Source organism: Ambystoma mexicanum, chromosome 14, assembly GCF_040938575.1.
Source record: "Ambystoma mexicanum isolate Mex_15411 chromosome 14, UKY_AmexF1_1, whole genome shotgun sequence".
Taxonomy (NCBI): domain Eukaryota; kingdom Metazoa; phylum Chordata; class Amphibia; order Caudata; family Ambystomatidae; genus Ambystoma; species Ambystoma mexicanum.
The window spans coordinates 564,357,708-564,378,791 of NC_090940.1; the positions used below are offsets into that span (position 1 = coordinate 564,357,708).

At 47.1% G+C, this 21,084-nt stretch overlaps 1 protein-coding gene across 2 annotated transcripts in view; it reads right to left on the bottom strand.

Annotated features, from left to right (window-relative positions):
- The window catches only part of SLC24A4 (solute carrier family 24 member 4), an 873,854-nt gene extending 856,869 nt beyond the window's left edge, over positions 1 to 16,985 (bottom strand). For both annotated transcript variants that reach the window (XM_069637921.1, XM_069637920.1), the window contains exon 1: positions 16,170 to 16,985. In XM_069637921.1, coding sequence (XP_069494022.1) covers positions 16,170 to 16,383 — 214 coding nt within the window. In that variant the 5' untranslated portion in view covers positions 16,384 to 16,985. The remainder of the gene's footprint in view (positions 1 to 16,169) is intronic.
- Positions 16,986 to 21,084: the final 4,099 nt, after the last annotated feature.

Consider the following 21,084-nt stretch of genomic DNA (forward strand, 5'->3'; position numbering starts at 1 on the left):
ATATTGTGCGGAAGATCAGGGAAATCATTACCATTCTGTTTGGTGGAGATAGTACTACTGTCCCGACGATCGACCGGGCTCACAGAGCGGGAGGGTGTGCGGGAGGTCCTTGCTCGATCCTGGTGAAATTTCATTATTTTGTAGAAAAAAACAAGATCCTTGACTTGGCGCGCAAGAGGGGACCGATGGAGTGGAATGGCTTCAAGGCCTCCATCTTCCAGGATCTTTCAGCGCTTACCCTGGCGCGCCGCAGGCTCTGTAGGCCCCTGACGAAATGGCTGCAGGCCGGGTGAGTGCGCTACAATTGCGGTCACCCGTTCTCGCTCGCCTTTGAGTTTAATGGAGACAGATATTCACTTACCTCAGAGGCTGACATTCGGAAGGCGATGAATGAGTTGCTAAGTGACTCTGCTAAGTGACTCTCCCCCGTAGGGTGGTAAAGTGAGCGAAGAGCTACCACGGGACCGTAAGAGAGAGACCTCAGAGTCTACGTCTCTAGGGCGGAGACGTGTTCGGGGGCATACAGAAAAATTGCTCCGCCCTCTCCGGGGCAGCCTAAGCCATAAAGAAGCACCATGGGTTTTTCTGGTTGTTGTCTCTCCTGTGAGGCTGTAATGTAACTGGATGGAGACAGCAGCGGGCTGTCTGGGGTGGAATTTTAAACTTGGGGCTTTTCAGAATGTATTCCTGTTTCTTTGAATGATTCATTATATTTTAGTCTTTTTTTTTCCCCTCTTGTTTTCGGTTGGGGGCTCAGTATCCTGTGGTGTGGTTAAAGATTTATTGCCCAGGTGGAGGTCGATCCATGGTGGTCTGGGGGCCTGACATTTTGCAGATGCAGTCCTTTCAGATGCTCAACTCAAATGTTGGGGGGGTGTGGGAGTTGGGATTGTGGGGGAGGGTATTGGAGCTACTTTCATCTGTGGGGTGGTTTTTGTGTGTGCTCTGGGGACTTGAAGCTGGGTCTGCAGAGGGGCAGCCACGGGGCCTTGCATAGACTATCCAATTTTCCTAATGGATGACCTGGCTCAACCAATGTCAGTGGGGTTCTTTAATGGGCGTGATTTGAACTCTCCGACTAAGAGGTCCCTGGTGTTGAGAGAGTTTGTGAGGCTGAAACTCCACTTTCTGTTTGTGCAGGAGACCCATTGGATCAAAGGGAGGGAGCCTGTTTTTAAGTCCAAAGCTATTCAGCAGGTGTTTTTGTCTTCATATGGGACAAAGAAGTGAGGTGTTGTGCTTTTGGTTTCCCCTAATGCCCATTTCTCTCCCGGAGCCCATAGATCAGACCCAGATGGGCATTATATTATGGTTAAGGGAGAGGTGAGGGGTCGTCTCTTCACTTGAGTGGGAGTATACGCCCCAAATGTAGGGCAAGATGTTTTCTGGCAGGGAATGGGGGAGAGAATCAGGGCATTTGCAGAGTGAGCGCTGATAGTCGGGGGGGACTTTAACATGGTCTTGGGCCCTGAGAAGGACAGGAAATTTTTCAAACCTGGCTCCAAACCTAGACCCCAGACGAGACTAGCGGACTCTTTCCGCAAAGTAAATGAGGAATTGGGCCTGGTGAATGAGCACCCAGTTAACAATGGTTGCAAACCCTTTTACACTTTCTTCTCTGGAGTCCACCAATCCTTCTCCAGGATAGATTATGTGTTCGTGGACCTTTCGATCCAGGAATGTATCACAGATTTTGGTGTTGAGGCCATCCCTTGGTCTGATCACAACCTGGTTCGAGTTAAGTTCGGTCTCCCCTTGAGGGAGCAGCGTCAACCTCGATGGGTATGTAATGACTTATTGCTCTTGGATAAGGAGCTTAAGCAGTCCCTCCTGGCCTTTATCTCTGAATTCTTTCTTCAAAATGACACAGGTGAAGTGGGAATTAGAACTGTGTGGGACGCGTTTAATGCCACGGTTAGGGGTGTTCTGATGGAGATGGGGGCTGGGAGGAAGAAAGAAAGATCCAGAGAGGAGCGTAAACAAAGGGAGCAGATTTTGGCCATTCAGCCGGGAGGTAGGCTGAAATCGCAGATGAGTCCTGACGACCGTGGGAGACTACAACACCTTAGGGGGAAGTTGGCCGCCCTTCTGGTGGGTCAGACGGAAAGAAAGCTGGCTTTCTTGAAGCAGCGCTATATGGAAAGGGGGGAGAAGGTGAACAAAATTCTGGCCTGGCGATTGCGGGAACTGCGACAGAGCAGGTGTGTTAACTGTATTAGTACTCAAGCAGGGGAACGGCTGGTGGATGATGCTCAAATAGCGGAGCAGTTTAAGATATTCTATGAACAACTGACCGGTTCCTAGATTCTCTTCCTATCCCATGTCTCGCTCAGGAAATCTCAGCCTCCTTAGACCTTCCCATATCGCCCCAGGAAGTGGTGGATGCTATCTCCTCATTGAAGAGCGGTACGGCCCCAGGGGACGATGGATTTACTGTCCGATTCTTTAAAACCTTTCGATCCACTTTGGCCCTATTTTTGGCCAGAGTGTATAATGACGCCCTTGAGACTGGCTCTCTCTCTCCCCCCTCAAGGATGTCGGCCCTGATTGTGGTCATTCCGAAGGAGGGAAAGGATCCTTCCCTTTGTCAGTCCTACAGGCCTATATCCCTCATTAATGTTGATGTTAAAATCCTGGCCAAACTCTTAGCGAACAGACTATCCAAGTTCCTTCCTTCTCTGGTCCATGGGGACCAAGTGGGATTTATTCATGGGCATCAGGGATCGGATAATGTTAGGAAAACGCTCGGTCTGATGTGTGAAGTGACTAGGCGGGAGTCAGAGGCTTATCTCCTTTCGCTTGACTCGGAAAAGGCCTTTGATCACGTAGAGTGGCTTTTTATAGGGAAGGTGCTCCGTAGGATGGGCTTTGGTGATGGTTTTTGTGGGTGGGTCTCAGCCCTATATAATGGTCCATCTGCGCGAGTTCTCGCAAACGGCTCTATTTCTTTGAGATTTCCGCTCTCGAGAGGGACTCGTCAGGGCTGCCCCCTTTCCCCTATTCTATATGTTTTGGCCATGGAGCCATTCGCCATTGCGGTCAGAAACGATGAAGGAGGTGCGGGGGGGAAATGTGGGGACTTTGAATTTAAATTATCTCTCTTTGCAGATGATATTTTGGTGTATATGTCTGCGATGCATAGCTCCCTCCCGCGGCTGTTGGATATAATTTGGTGTTTTGGGGCATTCTCCGGGCTTAAAATCAATTTATCCAAGTCCTGCATTATGCCTATGGGTGGGCTTGACCAAAGAAATCGGTGACCAGTCTGAGGTATTGGGGATGAGAGTGGAACATTCTGACACGAGGTACTTGGGCACTATCATACCTACGGATCTGGGTAGGATCTATGAGTTGAACTTCCCCCCTCTGCAGGCCAAGATTTTTAACGACCTGGTCAGGTGGGCTCCTCTTACACTGTCTTGGTTCAGATGTATGGTTACTGCAAAAATGAATATTCTTCCTCTATGAATATGCCTCCTTTACCACTTCTCGACTCTTCCCTGTGTCATCCCCGATTCCTTCTTTGATTCTCTTCGTTCCCGTCTCCTTAGGTTTGTCTGGGGTGGTAAGAGAGCTAGAGTGAAATTGAGTACTTTGACTCTTCCAAAGTCGCTTGGAGGATTTGGCCTTCCAGATGTTAAACTGTACTACAAAGCTGCTCAGCTGCGGGCGATGCTAGAACACCTCAGGGATGACATGAGGACATACTGGACATACGTTGAAGATGTGCAGGTACATCCACATAAGGTCAGAGATTTACTGTGGGCTCCCTCGCGCTCTCTGCCAGCGGAGGCTAAAACTCACCCAATCCTTTCGGTCCTTTGGGCGCTATGGAGGCCGCACAGGGACAATGGGTTCCTCTCTTGTGGCCGTCCCCCTTATCATTGTGGGGCCCCCTGCTTAATCTGGGGACCCGGGGCTTTCGCGGGACGCAGTCGTGGTCGGATCAGGGGCTTGAGAGGGCTGCGCAGTTGTTTAGCCAGGGTTGTTTTATTGACTTTAACCAGGTGTCGGAAGCGCCCCCGGAAAAGCCAATCTCTATCTTTGATTATTTATGGCTCAAGGGCATCCTACCCAAGCGGACTTGGTGGTTCATCTATCGCGTCCTCTGACTCCCTTTGAGAACATCTTTTTGGAGTCTAAGTCCAGGAAAGGCTCTCTTTCCAAGATCTACAAGGTATTGGTATCGGCTAATTTAGAAGGTAGGCAGGGATTTAAAAGTGTATGGGAGGAGAGGACGGGTGAGTCCTTGGATGACCGAGACTGGGAATCTGTATTTAGGGTAACTATGAGGGGAGGCTCTATACCACAGCCATGGAGCACAATTTTAAGCTCTTGCACTCCTGGCACCGATCCCCTGTCGCACTGTCTAGGATGTTCCCTAATGTGTCTCTCATGTGTCCTAGGGCGTGCTCAGGTAAGGGAACATGGTTCCATATGTGGTGGGAGTGTCCGATCATTAAGAGCTATTGGACGGAAGTGCTCAGCTGGATCAAGGACATCCTGGGAATCTCCCCCTCCCTTCACCCTATGGAGATCCTATTGAGTACTCCTAGGCCTGAGTCTGAGACGCCACCCTTTTCAAGGGTGACGGGGGCTATGTTGAGAGCAGGGAGATTGGCCCTAGCCCAGAACTGGAAAAGTTCCTGGGCCCCTTCGAGAGCTGAATGGTTGAATAAACTCTTGGCTATTTTTACTTATGAGAAACTTGCAGCGATAGCTAACGATAACATGTCTTCTTTCCTGCAGGATTGGACTATTGCTTGTTAAGTGAGGACTGTGAAGTCTTGAAGCTATAATGTAATTGCATTTAAGATGAATCTTTCAGGTGGGTTGGGTTGAATCGGGCTGTTGTTCGGGGACCTTACCATCAGAGACAGGTTATAGGGGCGAGGTCCCAGGGTTTAGACCTTGTCTCGTACTCCAGGGCACACTTTGGTGGTGTTTCCTGTGAAGCTCCTTTTTTGGGGGGGATGTGTGGCGGCTGAGGGATGGGTAGGGAGGGTGAGGCTTTTAAGTGTTTGGGGTTGTTAGATAGGGCTTTGTTATGTCCTAGAATCAGAGGTATACTGGTGTATATGTTGGTATATGTAAAACTTAATAAATGTAAAGTGGAAAAAAAATAAGGGCAAGTGGGGAAGGGGGAGGGGAGTGGGGGATTTCGCCAGTAGTTCTTGTTGCAGTGGGTAGTGTTTTTAATGACTATGCCTGGTTGTTCTGTATTTTGAAAATGTTCAATAAAACTTTCATGGAAAAAAAAAATTGTTGTTGCCTAATATGGCCAAGTCTGTTAAGGCCAATGCTTGGCTCTGCAGAAGTCAGATGATATTGAATGTGTTCCTACATCCACAGGCTATGATCCAATTACACATGTTCACCTTGGGGGTAAAAATAAGGTGAATAACGCTCCAATTAAATCTGGCCCTATGGACAAATGGATCTGTAAATCCCAAAGGAAGCCTTCGGTCGCTGACATTGTTGAAGCTGAAATCTCGTCGTTGGGTTCTTCTGATGCAGATAGCAGTGTGGATATGATGGATGAATTGCCTATTGCAGCGGGAATAGACCATCCTGTCTTACATTTTCACATAATTCTCTTGGGTATTCGGTTGGAGGTACTAGGCCAAGTTTGATAGAGAACCAAGAAGAGGTTGATAATTGTGAGAGATCAGACGACCTTTACTCACCTATGATTAGTGAAAATGGTGCGGTTTCCTCCCCATGTGGCAACAGCAGGCTAAAGTGAGCTGGGAATAAGCTGATGTTTACAGAACTCTGCATGGAAGAATATTCCTTTCCTTGATAGGCAGAACGTACTGCAGCTGATCCACTGTGCACCGCAATCACATATGATTACTTCTAAAGATATTAATCTTGTAGAAATAACTGAGGAGGATGACGGGGTCAATTGGTCGTCACTGCATTTCTCTGCCCCTATTACCTATGAATTGACGGGGTCAATTGGTCGTCGGTACATTTCTCATCCTGCTCAACCGTCTCTGTGACAACCTGGGCATCACCGATCAGGCTCTGGCCGACCTCTTTCCTCACTGATCAACCCTCCCAGGTCCAACTTGGGTCCTTCTTATCATCTATCTCCCTTTCTACCTGTGGTGTTCCCCGGGGTCTAACCTCTCTCCCTGGCTTTTCAACCAATACCTGCCAACTCTTGCACACTGTATTGCCTTTTTCTGCTCCAATTTCCAGTGCTATGCTGACGACACTCAACTCATCTTCAGGCTTCCCTCGACCACCTCCTCTCCTTCTATCTCTGATTGCCTAACTGCCATTCAGGAGTGGTGTGCTGCCAACGATCTTTGCTTGAATGCCAGTAAGACGGAGATTCTCCTCGTCGGCACACCTTCACCCTCCTTTCCACTCAATCTCTGGCCGGCCTTCCTTGGCCCTCCTCCTACCCCCACCTGCGAGGCCAAGGACCTCGGGGTCATCTTTGATTCCACGCTTTCCTTCTCTGCCCACATCTCCGGTGTCTCTAAAAAGTCTAACTTCATTCTGCACCTCCTCAGAGGTACTCTGCCTTTCCTCCCCTTCCCCCAAAAGCTCACTGTCTCCCGAGCCCTTGTTCTCCCTAGGTTGTACTATTGCCACAGCCTCTTTCTAAAGCTACCTACCTCTACTCTCCACCCTTTGCAACTAATCCAGAACAGGACTGCAAAATCTCTGCATTGGCGCCCAGTGAATGCAAGGATTAAAATCAAAACCCTCCTACATTGTCCACAAGGCTTTCTGGGGCCTGGGTCCAAAATACCTTCACCTATCCCGCTGTAAATACCTCCCCTCTCGAGCTCTTTGCTCCTCTACCTCTAACTCCCTCAGGGTCAGTCATTTTTCAAAGAAGCAAGCTGGGGTTCGAACTTTATCTTCGGCTGGGGCCTGCCACTGGAACAGCCTCCCTGCCACTCTGAAACTTGAGGAGAACCATTCCTGGTTGCAGAAGTACCTCAAGACCTTCCTGTTTGCTTCTGCCTTCACCCCTCCTCCCCCCTGCTGATCTGTTCTGTTTCAGCACCGTGCACCTGGCCTACCCTCTGCCTTCCAGACCCAGGTACCTGCTCAACCTGCCACCCACCCGCACTGCCTCTGGGGCACCCCTTGCACAGGGGTCTGTTCCTGTAACCATACAGTCCCCCCTTTTTCTTTTCCTGCACCTATCATACTTACTGTGTCTGCTGCCTTAAACCTAGCACTTGCCACTTGCTGGCTGAACTACTACTGTGTGTTGCCTTTTATTATGTATTTATATATTTGTATTATTTGTCTGTTTTTTCCTTTGCTTCGCACTTTCCACTTCTCCCCCCTTCCATGCACTTTTCCCCTTTCCCTCTCCTATGCACTTACACATTCTCAATGTCACTGGGCCTAGTAATATAGTTGTTTTTGTTCTCCCTTGCCTTGTCGCGCTCTGAAACACTTGTTTACAAGCGCGATACAAATAAAATATCAAATCATATCATCTCCTCCCCTATCACTTCTGAAATTGATGGGGTCAATTGGTCGTTGGTGCATTTCTCCTCCTCTATTACCTCTGAAGTTGTTCCATCATAGGCCGAGGAATTTTTAAGAATGGGGTATGAATGCAAATATTATAGTATGTGTGAGAGTATTGCAAACGTCGATTGTGATGAGGTGGGCTGCAATAATGTGCCTGAGCGAAAAGAGCTGAAACACAAATTGGTTCAGATGATGAAGTCGTGTTTTGAGTCATCAACAGGAGCTAAGCAATGAAGTGAGGATGTGGAAATTAACTCTGCTGAGTTGACTATTGGAAAGTCTATTGTCTTCCTGGAATACATGGGCTAAATAATCATCAAGGTTATAAAGTAATAAAGAAATCTAACTATTCTGCATGCCAGGGGATATGGCTCTGTCACTCTGTTTCTATCGGTGGATTCTCAGTTGTACATAGATTGGCTACCAGGGGTGAAAGCGGTAGGCCTAAGGGAGGTCTTATCATTGGGGCTAATGACAGTTTTACCATTTTGCACTATCCAGGTTTTTTCACTCCTCTGCCTTGGCTGCCATCATTGATTTGGGTTTGTATGGCTGCTTTTCTAGAATCTTGATGATCAATGTTCATGATCCACCTTCGAGGGACAATAATGTCTTGATCATTAAACCAGTAGGTGCTATTTTAGAACTTTGGACATTTGATTACCCTGGAAAAGGGTATATTGTCCTTAGTGATTTTAATGTAAAATGTGATAAAGCCCGATGACACTGGGGACTCCTAAAGCCTGCACAGACCGAGCGTGGGTGGGGAACGCACTCTGATGCTGGTTTGCCATGGGTTGAACTATTTAAAAGGATCCTGTAGGCTACAAGGGTAATGCCCAATATACCTGGACTAATGGCAGGGCTACCTCCAGAAAAGATTATGTTTTTGTCAGGCCATTATCGTCTTACTGGGCTGAGGGTCTTTTGTATATGTATAACAATGCTAGCGATCACACTGTCTTAAGATGCTCATTTAATATTGATAAGGTTATTAGGAATACTCTCTTTTGTACAGATGTTTGTTGGTAACATCAAGGGTAAAAGATTGATGTGGAATTCCTTTAGTGTGAAGAAGTTTAAGGAGATTCTGATCATCGGGTTAGTGGCTAAGTTTACCAGTGGAAATATGGTTCCCTTGCCTTGGAGATATAGAAACACAATTCAAGCGTCTATTAAAAGATACCTATTGTACTATGTCGCAGATTAGGAAATCTGCACCTGTGTTTAGGGAGAAGCCAGATAAAGTGTATGATATTGTCATTGCGGCAAACAAAAAGTTCTGCAGAAAAATATCAGATCTCTGCAGAATGGGTCCTTGGACCCTGAGATGAAAAAGGCGCTCTAAACTTAATTGAGGACTAATTTTAAAATTTGGATACGGACCCATATCATTTCTTTGAACAGTGCTCATTGGCATATTGCCTTCCTTGCGATGCGATGCAAAGATGGTCGGAAATTCTGGCATCACTATCGCAAGTATATGCTTGATAGTGATGTTAGAGAGGTAAATCCGAATTCGGAGGATGCTTGGGTAACACACATCGTTGCTAATTTTTCTAGAAAGGATATCCACAATTGTGAGACTAGAGTTCTGGACGATTACTCTAAATTGGAATCAGAACAATATGTTGCATGCTTTACATTCCCTGAATCAGACATTGAAGATATAATAGTTAAACTGAACACTTTCTAGGGCTCCCGGCCCTGACAGTTTAGCTGACGTTACAATGAAAGATAATCCTATGCTGTGGTCCAATCTTTTAATAGGTATATTTGCAAACATTGTTAAATCAGGCTTAGTACCGCCTAGTTGGAGAAAGGCCATGTTAGTGCCGGTCTCCGAAAAGGGGTTAGAACTTCCCTAGACAACAATCGTTTTTAAGCTCTCACGGACTCCATATCCAAAATATTTGCTACTTGCATATTAAATTTGTGGATTTGTGAAAATAATATTATTGTTCCTCAGCAGACTGGGTTCAGATAAGGATTTGGCACATCTAACATTTGGATGCGGACTTATTTAATCCGTAATACATGGGTACATAAAGAGCACAAATGATATATCTGTTATGTAGATTACTCAAAGGCCTTCAATTCCGTCATTCGACATAGATTGTGTGGCAAACTTTGAACTGGGTGTATTAACATGGGATTGTTATATGTTTTTATTAGACAGCTTTATACGAATACCACTATTATGGTCAGACTTAATGAAGCAGCTATGTTATCTGCTCAGAGACCTACTAATCTTGGTGTAAAGCAGGCCCGTGTACTGGCTCTTACTCTATATAATCTCTATGTGGCTGATATGGGGAAAGGATTGGGTGAAGTACATAACTTTCCTCCTTGTATTGGTATGCACCCCATAAACTGGTTACCTTACGCTGATGACACCATTCTATTAGATTGCACAGCTGTTGGCCTTCAAAGAAGCTTGTCTGGCCTGCTTTCATACTTTCATGTTAGTGGGCTAGCTATGAATATAGAGAACACAAACATTATTGTGTTCAACAGGAGCAGGAAGAAGGATAAGGAGTATGTCTGTAAATTGAAGGGTACTTCTGCGGATGTTGGGGTGTTAGGATTGGTAGCTGTCTGGGTTATGATGTCTTGTATAAAGATATCTTCCCCAAAGTTCTTGTGAAATATCATCTTATTATGACTTTTGTGTCGGGCAAATGTGGATTCTCCCTAGAAGTAATACGGACACTGTACACTGAATATTCTTCCTTCTATTTTGTACTGCATAGAAGCCTTCCTTGACAAGGCAGTTATTTGGACGAAACTTCTTGAATCTACTTTGGGATTACCTAGCTCTATGCCTGCCGAAGCTTTGTGCTGAGAATAAGGGCTTACTTCTGTAATGGAGCATGTAAATATGCCAGCACCAACTTCTGCCCCTCCTCCTCCTTGTTACACCAAAGGTGAACGAGAGTACAAACAGGCTCTGCCACCCCATGATCCTTGGGGTACGAAACAATACAAGCTGAGGCAGAGTCCATAAAACGGTCAAACCATTAATGCACATACATTCTGTCATAAAGAGTTAGTTTGGGCCACACTAGTAGGGATCTAAGCTAAGCTGTAGAATGCACAAGTAGTGTGCTATTGGTAGAACAGGTGCCTGCGTTCCATTCTACTCACTCCATTGGATGGGCAGATGAAACTTTAGGTAGATAAGGGCGCAGCATACATGGGCATGGAAACCAACGTATGGCAGATGTTGAAGACGAGTGTAACATGAACAAATGCTAATATGAGTCGCCAACATGGATGGGAGAGTGCAGAAGAGCCACCATTTTCCGAACATAGAAGCAGAAAAGTCCAAGATGCTGAAATTACAAAAACACATGTATTTGAGAAGCCTTTGGTGCTGCCCAGACACTAGTTCACAGTGAGCGCCAAGGTCAGAAAGCCGGGAAGGGAGTAGTGGGTGAGCAGAAAACGGAAGGCAAAAGTTGCCAGGATGCGAAGCAGTCGCCTCCCAAGCCAATTAAATGAATAAGGTCCTAAACAGTCATTGATGTCCGGGTGCATGAGAATAGTATGTGAAAAGACTCTATAGAGAATAGATGAAGGGCGTCTCAAGTGGTCACAAAGAATACAACAAGCATGCCAGAACTGACTAAAAGTCTGATACATAAGAAGACTTTCATTCTCCAACACGGTCCCCTAGCACATGATTAACACACAGAGAACATTGGCTATTCATTATGAGCCAAACACAGATAACACACCTGCTGAACTCCCGAGTACACAGACAAGCAGACACCAGATGAAATACAAGGTCTACTATAAAGGAAAGGACAGGCCTCATTGCCTGGGAATGACAAGGAGTTACTTTTAATTGCAATAATTGCAGACCATGGACTTCTCTCGTACCACCATGTGTCTCTCTCGTGTCTTGATGTATGTCAGGAGGTCCAAGGTTGGTAGCAAATTACCAACCAATAGAAATCCCTTATGTCACACTGTCTCAAATGAACAACGCCAATCGATTAAATATCAATGTGATGATGTATTGAAAGTATTAGATGCAGTAGGTTGGGCCCAGGAAGGGCCTTCAGATACGTTTAACCCAATAATAAAACTAACACCTATATACTCTGTATGTAGTTTGCGATGCTAACCAATCAAATGTATTAATACGTTTGTAATTGATATTGTATTACGACAACAAACACGGCTGATGTTTCTTTTGTCTAAAACCGCTCAGACCGATTGTAACGTTGAGTGCTGATTGGATGCTATCCCGGCCGAGTTTCAATGCGTTGAATAAAGCTGGGGTTTTCCGTGCACTTTGGGTACTCGGTTATTAAGTATTGGTTTTACTTGTGCAGCAAATTGGGCCAATCTCTACTCTTCGATCCTTACCTTATGAAAGATAGCTAGAAGTATCATGCATTTAAAATGAGTTAATCTAAAGGATGACAACACGTCTTCACTAGCCCTATGCTCGATAATAAATGATAAAGAGAAAGGGGGTGATGATGGTGTGATTAAGCAGATTGAAATTGTACATAGTGATATTAGATTTGATATATTGACTCCTTTTAAACTTGCTCTTGCTGCTAAAGAAATTAAAATCAAATCCGTGGTCTGGGATAGAAATTAATTGGTCAGCTATATTGATGGGAAATCTAAATACCAAGGGTATGTTCGGCAAAGATTCTATTTGCCAAAACCATTTGACTATTTGTTAAAAAACCCTAATTGCCAATTAGCTGCTTTCATTTTGAGACTCTGTTTTAATGTCTAACGAACTATGGACAGTCTCTGTGCTTGGGGCCACATATCATATGCCTTGAGAAAATGTGGATTATATAACAATAAAATAGAAACCTCACTACATATTCTGACACAATATAAGATACTGAGCTTCTATTACAGGAGGAAGGATAGCTCTGGGGCTGCGTGTTTGTCATGGAACCAAAACAACACAGGTTCGAATCCCGACCCTGCGCTTAAATACCACACGTTTCTTTTTTTTTTTTTTTTTTTTTTTATAAAAGAACAATTATAATTAAACAAAAGGGTATGATAAGTTTGTACATAATATAGAAAATATTTAACAGGATCAATTTTGGGCTCAAATTTATTTCGGGTCCCCCTTAATTGTGGTCGCAGCTGCCCTTTATATTCAGGAACAATTTGAACAAATGATTGGATCATTTTTATGCTGTTTTTGGATGATGTCTTTTAGGAACTTGATCTGTCGTTTTAAAGAATTATGTTTAGCTTATGTATAGTGATAGATCAACTTTTTATATTCCATGTGATTAAGATACGTATAGGTGTTTTATGATGTTCCTATTGTCTATGGTTATTTGTGTAAAAGTGTTATTGTTTAAATCAGATACACACATAAAATTAAACAATTAAAAGTTATATGATCATGTGGGCAGGTCCCCCGCCTCCTGCAGCCAGCATAATAATAATAATAATAATAATATGTTTGGATCTCTCGGTTGAAATAAGGGCAATCGTTAGGGATAATAAAAACAATTTTCTATCTAGCGCTTCATGTCGGATTTCTCCGGCTTCTAGGCGCTGCAATAATAGCTGTTCTTAATTATCCAACTCGGGAGGATGAAGGGTGGATTCAACCATTTGCCCTGCAGGCTGCACACAGATAACTGTTGTGAGCATTCACTCGCTGAGCTATGTTGACGGCTCCGGTCTTGGTGCATGCACCCCGCAAGTCGGCGCTCTTCCGTAACCGCTACAACGAATGTCAACACTAATTAGACCAATGGGCGTAAGCACTGATAGTGTAAGCGCTATACCGCGACTTTTAAACAAACAGCGATACAAATGGACACTAAAGTGGGGGAGCGGTACGTCTATCAGCGCTGCGTCTGCTGCCGATAGTATGCTCACAAAAGGCGCTGTCCCGTGTGTTAGATAGAGGATGCTGGCGCACGCCCGCTGGTCGCCTCCTACAGGTGCCAGCACTGACTGAGAAACCCTCAGCGTGCGCTGCGCGGTGCGCTGCGGCTACTATAGTATCAGATGCAGAGCCGCTGCGTGTGTCTGCTTGTGTGTATGTAGCGCCAACGTGTTTCTCACTTCAGGGCGCTGTAAACATACAGAGATACAAAATACAATAAAACAATGCAGAAAATAGGCAGACAGGTCGTGCTTCCAACCAGTGAACTGTTTCTGGTTCACCGCAGGCGCCTCTCGTCCTGTATCTGCAGGTCGGAACCCCAGCACGGATGCACGGGCTGCGAACGGAAGAAGCGTGACTCTGGGACTCTGTCTGGCTGCACGGGATGAAGCGGTGTGAGCGTAGCGACGGTGTACAGAAGGACGCAAAGATGGATGGATAGATAAGGGCATGAGAGTAGGAGGTGGGTGTCCGATCAGCGGGAGGTCGTACGGATGAACAGATGCAAGGGTGAATGAATGATTGCAGATACATGGATTTAATAACACGCCTAATATCGTACCTGAATGGGGTGTCTAAGCGCAGATCGGGGATTCGAACCTCTGTTGCTCTGCGTGGTCTTGTTTCCAAGACCAGCGCGTTGCCCTTGTGCTATCACAATGTGGGTGAGAGGGAGGGATGGATGGTAGTGGGGGATATGTGATTAGTGGGACGTCATTTGGATGGATGGATGGATATATAGAAGATACATGTGTAAAATCATTGGACTGGTAGGAGGATACGAGTTGAGATGGATGGATGGAAATGAGTTTAGATGGATGGATGGATGAAAGGAAGGATGGGATGGGTGAATGAATGGATGCATGGATGGATGAGCGCATGATATGATATGATTGTTTATTTATATAGCGCCTATACACAGAAGTGTTTCAAAGCGCTTCAAGGAGGGAGGGAACATGGGAAATACAGTACATTCAGTAAAGTCCTTGAGCAATATAGAATGTGGAAAAATAACTACCATAATAGGCCTGACGACATTTCTGATAGTGCAAGTGCCAAAAAACACGTAGGGTATGAGGGAATGGAGAAGGAGAACAAAGCAAGCAGTAACATTACTATGTCTGACGACAATTTACGCAGTGCAGGAGGAATACAAGAGGAGGAGGGTTGGGAGGGGGGGGCAGGGATAGAGGCGGTGAGGAGGAACGAGACAACTGCTGAGCCAAATTCATCAGGTAAATTTAGAAGCAGGGGGGGGGGAGGAGTACAAAGGGTAGGAGGGGGGGGACAGACAAGCTGATATCATCGGTCAAGAACAGATGATAGGAGTAAGTGCAAGGAGGAAAGAACTCGAGGAAGAGTTTAAGTCCCAAGAGGAGGGGGGAGATGCAAGCAAGTGAGAGTAGGAAGTAGAGGAGGGTGGAAGGGTCAGAGCAGGTGTACAGGGCACAAGTATGCAGAAGTAGGCAATCAAGGTGGGTTTAAACAGTTAAAAAAAAAACAGTGAATGCAACACAGGAACATGCATAGATGATGGAGCAAGCAAATGCAGTGCGTTTGTTTAGAGGAAGGGGGAAACATGAATGAGGTTAAGGTGAGTCCCCCAAAGCAATGGACGGCAGATGTGTGGTAACAGAATTAGTGCAAAGATCACTACAAGCAGTATTAACAGTGTTAAGATACAATATTCCACTGCGGTGGAATTAGAGACTGTAGAAGATGGCATGCAAGATAAGATATCCCCACAACGCGAGTGATTGTAGTGGCACTGAGGGTATGGGTCCACTGACAGGTAGAGAGGCCGAAACAAGAGTCAACTGGTGATGGAGGGCAGTGAAAAGTCACGTTCGTGCTGCAAAAGTCAAGATCACAGCGGTGCTGGGTTATTCGGTAGGTTCTGAGGAGGGAGGCGGAACAGGAACAGGAGGGGTAAGCGGGGGTGCTTGCACACCTTACCTTTGTGCCGTGACTCTGCAATATGGTGTTGCCAAGAACGCTGGGTGACCAGGGGGGTAGGCTGCAGGCAAGTCCATGGAAAGGACAGGGAAAAGACAGGAAGGAGCCCTTAAGCGCTGCCCTTAAATGCCATGGGAGTAGTAGGTTGATATGTGATTAGTGGGAGGTCGTTTGGATGAATGGATGAATGAATGATTGGAGATACGTGTGTAAAATCATTGGACTGGTAGGAGGATACGAGTTTGGGTGGGTGAATGGATGGGTACAGTCTGGCACTGATGGGCAGATCTGAGTTCTGCTGGATGGGTGGATGTGTAAGTGCATGGGACTGGCAGACGAGGCGAGTTTAGCTATCCTGCCGATGCCAGGATGCGCAGGCGAGCGGGTTGGTGGGTGCACGGGTGAGCGCGCACGACTGCCCGGATACATGGCCTGGATGAATAGCCGTGAACAGTGCCACGAGTGGAGTGCACAAGTGGGTGTGCATGGCCTGCTTACGGTACTGGGGAATACTGGTGAAGGAAGGGATCCGTCCGTGTGTATCCGGCAAGAGATGCGTGAGCGAGGGCATGGGCGAGGGGCCAGTGAGTGAACGCATGAACTCTCGGGGAAGTAACGGAGCGAACCGGTAAGTGGATAACCGTACTCACGAGTACAGGGCGGATAGATATAGGTGGGAGGGCGCGTCGGTGAAGGAATGATTTCTTGAATACAGCGCCTGGATGCCTCCGGGCTGCTAGCGCACTTTACAAATTAAATAAATAAATAAATAAACAGCAGGATAATGTCTGAAAGGCGCGGCTCTTACCCAGTTTGGCCAGGAGGTTGGACAGGCACCAGACACTGAAGAGGAGGGCGCAGATGAAGGTGCCCTGCAGCAGGAGGCGCTCTCTCCTTCGCCCGCCTTTCCCCAGGTATGCCACCGGCCTTGGGACTGGACTCTCCCGGCTCCTCCGCGGGCCCGACTCCTGGCACGGTCCACTCTGCGCCCCCATCTCCTCCAGGTGGGGGGCTGAAGCCATGCCGTGGCGAGGGTGCCAGTCCTCTGCCCTGCCCCACTCCGGCGAGAGGAGGGGGGTGAGTCTATGCTCCTGAAGGCAAGTCCCCCCACACTCAGCTGTCCATGTCAGGGGAGCATCGTAGGAACAAGCCTACGTGTTCCACAAAAGTCTCTGTGCACCACTAAGCGCCTTACGACGGAGTGGGGAGGATGCCAACAGCCAGGTGCTGTTGTCGCATGCCTGGCGAGGTCACCAAATAAAAAAAAGCACCCACCGAAGGAAATCAACTTAACACATTAGGAAGTACACTAAAATATATGGGTGATAAATGCCTCCCAGATAGGCAGTGTCTGTGCACCCCACTCGGCGAGGAATGCCCAGCTTCTACTCCCCCGGCACCTACAGTGCCCTCCTGTGGCGGGGACGCCCTGCCCCTGCTCTCCCGCCTCACTGCCTCTCCACCCCGCGTCCACTGGGCGCGCTACCCCCACAATCCAGACTCAGCAGGTGCGGAAAGGGGTCCACGGACAGAGCGTGCGCTCCGTGCACGGGGAACCGGTAGCGTGACTGCGGGAAGCCGCCGGGGCTGCAGGAGTGGGAGAGATGCTGCGAGCGCACGCACACACACACACACACACACACGCGCGCGCGCACCACGCTCTCAGCAGCCAATAGGCGCTCTGACAGCCAGCGGAGGTAGCAGCGCACTGAGGCACGGCGCATGCCAAGAGGCATGGCGCGTCCTTCACACGGCCGCAGACCTGTGCCCCCTGACGCGTCTTTAATACTCCACCCCTGTCCCCGGCAGAGCACTTCAGATTTGCCAGCACAATAGTTTAAAACAATCGAACAGTCATAAAAGAAATATAGACCACATAAATCCCAGTTCTGTTATCTCTCCTGTTGGCACTAGAAACGTGACGTTTAACCAAATATGTGTGCGTTTGTTTATTTATTTATTACTTTGTATTTGCATTTGGCTTATTAATATATATATATATATATATATATATATATATATATATATATATATATATATATATATCTCACTGTAACTTGAGCTGTGCTTTTGTTTTGTTCCAAACAAGTAATTTTGTCACACAGTTGATAAAAAAAAGAACTGCCATTTTTATAGCGCCTCCTAGCGGTTTCTTACCGCTCCATTCGATGGCTGTTTGTTCTCAGTTTATCAAGCCTCGGGCACATGAATGGCTGGGTTGAAGACTATTCTTTTGCGCCATGGCTGGAAATAATATTTTAAACACTCTCTAATCTCTAGAAGCCTTCCTTGGTTCCTAATTTGGTATTTTTTTTAGGACTTTATGGTCCTAAAACGTCTATAAAAAAGTGCTTTGCAATTAGTAACATATTGAGCGCCAAGAGGCATCGAAAGTCTCAGAGGCCGCGCTATACGTGCCCAGTTACATTACACCACGTACAAGCTTAACAAGAAAGAAAGAGGTCCGAGAGAGCCATGCCGAATTTTCAGCGGTATGCGCTGTACGTGAATAACACACAACCACAAGCGCACCAGCGCTCCTAGGAGGTGCTAGCAGCCTAGCACCCCTGCACACTCCTAGGCGGTACCGGCGCCCCTACACTCCTAGGCGGTACCGGCGCCCCTACACTCCTAGGCGGTACTGGCGCCCCTACACTCCTAGGCGGCACAAGCGCCCATGCCTCTTCTACGGTAATAGCACCCCATACACTCCTAGGCGGCACAGGCGCCCCTACACTGCTCGGCGGTACTAGCGCCTCACACACTCCTAGGCGGCACAGGCGCCCATACACTACTAGGCGGCACAGGCGCCCCTACACTCCTCGGCGGTACTAGCGCCCCTGCACTCCTCGGCGGTACAAGCGCCCCTGCACCCCTAGGTAGCAGGGAAGGTTAATCGTATCCTTCTTCTTCTGAAAAGCCATACTAAATTAGCTCTCCAGAAGGGCTTCTGACTGCAACATACACATGGTATGTCCGGCTTCTGCTTGTCTCAGCGGATCTAGCGCTTTGAAGCCTGGCGCTGTCCAACATTCATAACATTATATAAAGTCTATGAGCACCCGATAGGTATCACAATAGCCACGGCCCTCCGATGGGATACTTGACATCGAAGAAGAATGTGTGTTTCGCGTGTTTCATGTTCCAGTCTGCTCCAGTGAGTGGCACCATGCCACATGCCACCATGCAGCGGAGACGTGCGGAATGCCTGAGACGCCTGCAACTCCCTTTTCTCCTGGCTGGCTCTGAAAGAACCGATGAGCAGCTCAGTCTCCCGAGCTGTTCTCTTAGTCCGCCAAATGCGGGCTAGTGTGCGGGGCTTAGCATGGGGGGAGGCGAGCGGGTGGGTGCTTGCCTGGGCGAATGGGTGATAGTTGCATAGGTGGGAGGATGGATGGCTGGATGTATAGATTATGAACCGGGTCGGATGGATGGGTAGAAAAATGGGTAGACAGAGGTGTGGGGATGGCTGGATGAATGGGTAGACATAGGTGTGGGGATGGGTGGATGAATGGGTAGACAGAGGTGTGGGGATGGCTGGATGAATGGGTAGACAGCGGTGTGGGGATGGCTGGATGAATGGGTAGACAGAGGTGTGGGGATGGCTGGATGAATGGGTAGACATAGGTGTGGGGATGGGTGGATGAATGGGTAGACAGAGGTGTGGGGATGGGTGGATGAATGGGTAGAGAGAGGTGTGGGGATGGCTGGATGAATGGGTAGACATAGGCGTGGGGATGGGTGGATGAATGGGTACACAGAGGTGTGGGGATGGGTGGATGAATGGGTAGACAGAGGTGTGGGGATGGCTGGATGAATGGGTAGACATAGGCGTGGGGATGGGTGGATGAATGGGTACACAGAGGTGTGGGGATGGGTGGATGAATGGGTAGACAGAGGTGTGGGGATGGCTGGATGAATGGGTAGACAGAGGTGTGGGGATGGGTGGATGAATGGGTAGACAGAGGTGTGGGGATGGGTGGATGAATGGGTAGACAGAGGTGTGGGGATGGGTGGATGAATGGGTAGACAGAGGTGTGGGGATGGCTGGATGGATGAAGAGGCACGTGGGGGGATGAATGGGTGGGTAGGTGTGTGGGGCTGGCTGGATGGATGGATTGATGGATGATGCAGATCTGCAAAGGGAATACTCTGGAGACACCACAATGTATTCTCAAGTGATGGTGGTGCGCGTCGCGTCAATAGCTTGGGGGTAAATAACTCTCCACCGATCGCTTGATCGGTGGAGAGTTATTTACCCTGAAGCTATTGCGTGTCATTTCCATCCCCTCTGGCGGGTCAGAAGAAGGACGTGGACACTCTGAAAACATTTCCAAAAAGATTTATTAATAATACAAAGGCCTATCTAGCTAAGGTGTGTCCCCTACTTATATAAATAACGAAGGTGCTGTCGTCCGGAAATGTCCAAATCAAAACAAACTCCTCTGTCCAAAAAGGAATCCTATCAAACCCTACCACTATTTAAAACGAAGGCCAGGCGAATGACTCCCTTCTCCTGGTGAAGCAGGGTTCTGCTTTGCTTTAGACCTCTTTTAGTAACTTTCTGTACCAGAGCTTGCAATTCTTGGATAAGGTCTTTGGGTCATCCTCTACTTGTGGGATTACTTTCCAAGGGTTCCTTTGTGAAGTTTGTTTGATCCTTAAATCCACATGGTTTGGCCGGGTATGACCTTGGGTGATTACTTCTCTTGCTGGGAGGTATCCCTTTCGGGGCTCTTAATATGTCTCCCCCTTAGCTTGGTATTGTTTTTGTTATGTATCTGTTCATCCACTGCTCTTGCTCGTATTTAGACACTCTTGTCTCCACTATCCTCTGTTTGATAACTCTTGAGAGTTGGGATGTTCTCCCCTCTCAACAAAGACAGTTGGCAATGCACACCAGTGTAACTGTGTTAGTCATATGACGTCAATCCAAGATAAAATGTCAAATATATTCCAGTTAAACATGAAACTCCAGGTGCAGTGGATAAAATCCGGTCCTGGCACATGGACTGTATAAATATGCAATACAAAACAAAGTCCCCTGCACAATCCCAAAGGCCGATAATCAGCCAAACATTTGTACTACAGTCTTTGAATATATGTAATAAAGCAATTAGAAACTTATTTAAATCATGTCAATGTACAATCCAATTTTCATCAAAGAAATTAATTACAAAAATGTTTTTTTTCAAAAATGCATCGAAGCCATCGTATTCTTGTCAGAGCACAGCCCCCAACCCTACCGTAGATGCATCTGTTTGCAAGAGGAATTCTTTAGTGAAGTCCGACATCTAAAGGACGTGCTTGTGGCATAGTATATTTTCCAGTACTTCCAAGCTGGCTTGATCTTCTTTTCACAGTAGTTTCTAGGGCTGATCATTCTTTAATTTGTCAGCTAAGTTCACGGCTATGCGGGAATAGTTTGGTATAAACCATCTGTAATTGCCGGTTAGCCCTAAGAAGGCACAAGGTTCTCTCTTTGTTTTGGTGTTGGGGTAAGTTGGACAGCTTTCACTTTTTCTGCTTGTGGTGCCTGTCATGAGAATCTTCCTGAAGCCCAAAGCCAAGTGTAACTCCTGGTATGACTCAGATCTCGTCACACTAAAACACAAGTGCAGGGTGGCTGAGAGGAAATGGCGTGCTTCATGTACTTCCTCTGACAAACTGGCCTGTCGCCTACTGCAAAGGCAAAACCGGCTCTCCGTCCTCACAAGAAGAGA